Source organism: Syzygium oleosum, unplaced genomic scaffold (genome assembly GCF_021117445.2).
Source record: "Syzygium oleosum isolate NSW1041296 unplaced genomic scaffold, Sole_v2.1 Sole_v2.10, whole genome shotgun sequence".
NCBI classification, from domain to species: domain Eukaryota; kingdom Viridiplantae; phylum Streptophyta; class Magnoliopsida; order Myrtales; family Myrtaceae; genus Syzygium; species Syzygium oleosum.
The window spans coordinates 2,267,037-2,273,422 of NW_026607494.1; the positions used below are offsets into that span (position 1 = coordinate 2,267,037).

At 44.1% G+C, this 6,386-nt stretch overlaps 1 protein-coding gene across 1 annotated transcript; it reads right to left on the bottom strand.

Moving 5' to 3' along the window:
• Positions 1-394: 394 nt before the first annotated feature.
• On the bottom strand, positions 395-6,386 carry LOC115678600 (uncharacterized). Its single transcript, XM_056315311.1, has 2 exons — positions 6,299-6,386; positions 395-1,286 (listed from the first exon to the last, which is right to left on the bottom strand). The coding sequence occupies exons 1-2, from the start codon at positions 6,384-6,386 to the stop codon at positions 571-573; spliced, it is 804 nt and encodes a 267-aa protein (XP_056171286.1). The 3' UTR covers positions 395-570.

The following is a 6,386-nucleotide window of genomic DNA, read 5'->3' on the forward strand; positions in this document are numbered from 1 at the left end:
TCCACTTGAAATCTTTCTGCAGGACAGGTAAATATAAATATAAGAAAATCCTCAGTCTCAACTTCAAAGTGTAGATGATATACAACTTCAGTCACAATGAGACATAGGTTATCATTTAAGGACAATTAAGCGGACCAACACGAAGCATCAATGCATCAATAGGTTTACAATTAAACCTCTGATGAGATAACCGAAAGAAAAATACAAAAAATTTGAAGTTCTTAGTGTATAAAAGAACAGCAGATGTGGTAACTCGGTACAAAAATTATCAGAAGGTGACTGTATCTCAAAGGCACAGGATTTCACCACTCAAAAGCACTTATTAGCAAGAGATTTGACACGAACACAGTTATTTTAACATATGCGACCCATTTGTAGAGTGTCCTCATACCCAGTTCTGATCCAAGCCGAAAGGCTTCAACAAAATTGCGTCTTCAGATTTGACCAAGCAGTGGTCGATCTAGACATTCTTTCCTCAGCTACTCTCTTCTTTTCCTCTGCCTGCACTACTTGCTTCTCTTGATCCTTGTACCCAGATTTCGCTTCTTCCGACTCGACCATCAAAATCTCTCAGTCCGAAATGAGCTTTTCTCTCCTAGACTTCACTTCCTCGAGTTTTTTATTGAACTCTTCCTCCTCTTTGGTCAGGTCACCCAACAACTGCTTATACAAGATGTGAGTCTCGTGATTCTTCTTCATTGTCGCAAACATTTGATCCTTCAGCAATTTCTGCAGCTCGAATTCGGCATTGTCCTGCTCGAAGGTCAAAAAGTCGGAAGTGAACTCATCAAAGTTGGTCCAAAAGGCCGTGATTGACTTCTGTTGGTCCTGTGATAACCCGCTTTTGGCTATGCTTAACGTCGACATTGCTTCAGCCAATCTGTCTTTTACGTTTAGCTTGAAGATATCAGAAAGGCACTCCTTCAAAGACAGCTTAGCCCTCTCTACTTCTTCCATGGTTGGAGCCTCAGATGTCAAAAGAGCACCTTTTTGATTGCTCGCGTTCGACCCTCCTCTGGCGGGCGAACTCTGAGCAGCGTTAATAATTTCCTCAAGAATTGTGAAATATGTGTCGAACGTATCTGTTGGTGTTGCCTGAGGAACTTTTGCAGGAGGTTCAGCCAACTGAGTATTTTCAACCAGCGGTTGGGGGACCAAAATCTCAGCCTCAACCGTCAAAGTGTTGTTAACTAGATACCCGTTATTGCTGTCACGGACTTCACTCAATGGAATGAAGGATTCGAAGCCCCAGTCACTCTCTCTTGCAGTGAAATTCTGTTCCGTCTCTGCATTTTATTCAAATGGGACTTCAGTAAAAAGGGGTAATAGGTCAAAAGGTACCTTGTTTCACTGCATTAGGTTCAATAAATGAACAGATTACTGTGCTTCAGATCAGAAACACGGGACACCAGAACCACAGAACGAAGTTAAAGCATGTTTCGAGAAAGCATTGCAATAACAAGGCCTAAACATGCTCTCTCAGTTTGCTTCATCAGAAACTCAGTCCAGTTTGCTGAAACAAAAAAAAATCCAAATTACGACAGCACCTCTATGTTCATTCGATATAGTACCTAAAATCCTGCAATTTGTCCCACAAACAGTATTGACATGGTGAATCTCCATTCCTTCCAATTACTTTTAAATGTCCAATTGTTCACGCATTCCTCCTAAACTTACTGATGCCAAGTATTCATAGCGTCACCTCAGATGCCTTAAAGTGCATATAAGTGCACGTGCGATTGGAATTGGCACAAAATTATGTACACAGAAGAAACTTCATCTCATCTATAAAGCGGCATCTTCATGAACAGGTGTTATGACCCATAGAGTAATTTCTATCACTTTGATTCCCTAAAATCATACTTAGATCATCAAGAGAAGTCAAATAATCCTTCAGTATTCTTTCCGAGAGAGACTTATTTGATAGAATTGACGAAAGTGTTGCATTGCTAACCCAACTATGGTCTTTGACAATGTACACCACAAAGACAACGGGATTTCTTATCATATGATGAATGATGGTGGATGTATTCACCTGAATCACAATAAGTGTCACGCCCCGAACCCCATCGAGCCTGCGACATCCCCTACTCCAGTCGAATAGTTGCGACGTCCCAGGAACGTCGCCGACCCAACCCAAACATCAGAGCCACATGCGGAAGCGGATATAAAAACCCCGGACAAAAAGATGACGATAACGGGGTAGAACACCACAACAATCAAACAACAACATCTTCATACAGCACCAAACAAACAAACATTATATTACGGACATAATTAAAAAACTAGCATCCGAAATCACCGTTATAACAAAAAGATCAGGGTCTGGTTAACTTAACTTCCCTATAGGTCAATCCGATTTACACAACCCCTAAAATACCCTAGGGAAAAACCTAAGGGTCGCCTCCTTCCTTCATATTCCCACTTCGCTTGGTTCGATCCTTCGGAAGACCTCTTAGGCATCGCCTGCAATTCCACCAGGCACCAAAAGCAGTTCCTCGAACTTCCAAAAAGAAGAGGCGAACTTCCCGGGTTTACGGCTGGGGGTCTGAAATTGTGGATTATACAACTATGAGACGAATCTCAATAAGTGTACAACCCCAAACCCCACGTAGGCACTCACGTACCGCCAGACAGATCACGCATCTCACACAACGATCAATCAATCTAACAATCACACATGAACCTACCTGGAATTCCTCATGCACGTCCCTGCACGTTAGTCAACCACACAGCCAGTATGCCACAAAAATACATCACAGCCGCGCGTGTGCCCCGATTATAGAGCAAAACCCACTTGGGCACGTCCCATACCATGCCTAGCAGTTTTTACCCCATAATCGAGCATCACACCACGCGATACAAACACGCTCGCACACCAACTCACACCACGCGTCACTTTCTCAAACCTCGCACCTCAAGCCAATTCCCGTTCATTCTCAACTTTTCCACCACTACCGCGCCCGCGTAAAACGCATCAGGCCAATGGTCTTCTGACCTCGTCAGGCATCGTCACCCCGTCGGGCCGGGCATCGTCACCTCGTCAGGGACGGCATCGTCCCGCGTAAACGTACACGCCTCAGGACGGAATCCTACACACACTTTCCTTCTACCGCGCCAGCGTAAAACGCATTAGGCCAACGGTCTTCTGACCACGTCAGGCATCGACACCTCGTCAGGCCGGGCATCGTCACCTTGTCAGGGACGGCATCGTCCCGCGTAACGTACGCGCCTCAGGACGGACCTTTTCAACCAAACCACATTTCCATATCCTCGTTCCACTCAAACCACACTTACGCACGACCAGCAACCACATGACCCAACACAATTCCACATTGCACGCACAATTCACAAGTCACATACACTTCGCAAATATACATTCTCACCACGCAAGCACACCACACAATCATACACATATAACACGCGATCCCAAAGCACAATCACACATTCTTGGCACGCGAACATATTGCGCAATCGCACTGCCACACCATCACACCTCACGACCACACACATGACATATACGACCACACGTACACAACCCGAAACACAATCCCAAATCAGCCAACTACCACAAATCGCACAATCACGCACAAATTTCCATTCAAGGCACAATCCCAATAATTAATCGCACAAATTAATTCCAATCAAACCTCAACATCACAGCCCTAATCCAAGCTCCCTAAACCTCAAAATTCTTCGCCTAATCAGTCCGCAACCACCAAATAATCAGTCACTCAAATCAGTCCCGAACAGCCCCTAAAACAGTCACAAAATCGCCTAAACCGGGTCCAAACTGGGCAGTTGTGCAGTGACAGAAATCTATTTGAAATAAATAGTAAACCAACTTCAAAAATTATGAAATTTGAATATATTGTACAAAACATCTCAATGAACATTTTCCGTGAAGAACTCGAAACCCAGTTCTAACCGTAAACACCTCGTTTTAACACTCAAAGTCAGATGAAATCCGGTTCGCTCAGACAGCCCCTCAGGCCATCAAAATACAACTCATTCGGTACCCAAATCATTTTGGAAAATCTTGAAATTTTTATATGTTATATCCACAAATGTCCCCAACAATTTCCGTGAAGGAAGTATTTTGAAAATAGGCCTGGAAAAATTTATAAAAATTCGAACAGACCCGAAGGTCGGGTGAACAGTAAATCGGGGCAGTTTTATTTCGGTCCAAAGATGGACTTCCGAATGGAATCAAATGATTTCCAAAAATTTCCAAATTAAAATATGTTATACTTCAAGATGTTGGGAACAACTTTCATGAAGAAACCTTCCTGAAATTCGGTCCACACAAGTCACAGTAAAAATAATAAAAACCAGCGATGCAGCAGCAACCTAACTGGAAATCAACCAACACACACCACCGAGCAAACCAGCCACTAAACTCACCATAAACCGAGCCCTAAACAAGCCTAACAATACCCGAGGTCCTAGGCGACATTTGGGGAGGTCACTTACCTAAGAAAGGCGAGACGAACGGGCTGGATGGGTGGAACAGCAGCAGCAGCAATGGGAGGAAATGGCTAAGGAAGAGAATGAAGGAAGAAAGGAGGAGGAGGAAAACGTGGGGAAGGGGCTGCTGTGGGTGGTCTGGCCGAATGGGGCTGGGAGGAGAGAGAGAGAGAGAGAGAGAGAGAGAGAGAGAGTCAGCTGGTCAAATATGACAGCCCCAAGTGCCACGTGTCGCGATCCTACGCACTTTGACCATTTTACCTTTGATCCGACGGTCTAGGTTTAACCCAATCCAATAATTGAGGGGCAAAATTGTCCAAGGCCCAATAATGCAGCTGAAAAAACCAATAATAATAATCCCAAATAATTTCCCAAAATTCGGAACTGAAACGGGCCCAGGGGCAAAATGGTCATTTTTCCGGTCCCGGGGCGAAATTCCAATTTTCACACATACGGGTTCCATATGGGTGTGGCCAACATAATATGGCGTCGGAATCGTGAAAATAGCTTCTTAAGCCCTCGAAAATCGACTGCAAAGTCGTGGGAATAAAATATTATTATTTTTCACTTCCGAGCCAAAATTCAAATTTTTGACCGAAACAACTCTAAATGCATGTGGCCACCCCAAAATGACACTAGCCTCGAAAAATAACCTCAAACGACCTCAAAATCCAACATCGGTGTCCACAGGGGCAAAACCGTAATTTTTCCGGCTCCAGACCGAAATCCATTTTTTTGCAGAAATGGGTAGCCCCAAGGTTGGCCAAGCCAAAAACGTCATCGGCTGCTCAAAATTGTCACTTTCAAAATTCTCGATTCCCGGGCCCGAATTCCAAGAAATGACTAAGATCGAACAATCGCGACTTTAGCTTATCTCTGGCTAACGGGTGGCTCATTGGGATTACGCGCTCTCGACCCGTGATCGACACTAAGTCAAATCACGTTTAAGTTCACTCTACCCGGGACGACCTCGGTTGTCATATAATTGCGAGGGTCTGTCACTAGTGCCCTTCGGACACGATCAATCAAATAGACCGGTCTCGGTTGGCTCAAAACATTCCCTCGTCAATCCATATGGTTGTAGATCGAACCCAGGTCGAGTTCTTTGGTCGTGCGAACTCAATCCCGTAATGGCCTTACCCCTAAGGTTAGCATCCCGAAAATGCGCGGGTCCCGGGTGAGATCTCACTATAAGTGCATTGGCCAAAATATTCATTTCTTAAATCCCGGGAAAAAGGATCGAAAATTCAGACTGTTACAATTCTTCCCCCCTAATAAAAATTTCGTCCTCGAAATTTACAACTATACCGGCTATCCAAACAGGTGGGGGTGATGACGTCTCATTATTCTTTTCTCCCAAATGGTATCTTCTGTCCCGTAAGAATCTCAAATATCTTTGACCAATGGGACCGTCTTATACCTTAAAACCCGTTCCTTCCCATTTGCCCCTAAAATCCAATATACATATTCCCAATATATTCTCTTACGGTCCGTAAAATCCTTCCAAACTGGCCATCCAATAAAATCTCTTACTTAAATCCTGTCAACAGCGCAACTATCGAGATTCCTTCTCGACTCCTTACAATCTCAAATCTAAGGTGTCCAACCAGACTAAACTGAATCACCCTACTGCTGCAATCCATTACAGCATTCTGTTTAACTAACCAATTCAAGCCTACAATCAAACCGAAATCACACATAACTAACAAAGCCAAATCTATTCCGCTTTCTACACCACCAAACACCACTTCACAATCTGAACATTCCAACATGCATATCTTATTCATCATATTTCCAATCCTCTCTAACACTCTGAGGACTCTTTCCATACGTGGATCTTCCGCAAGTCTAACATCAGCTCTGGGGTCCACTGCAACTCCAACATCGACTCCCGAGTTTTCTACCACTCTAGCACCCAT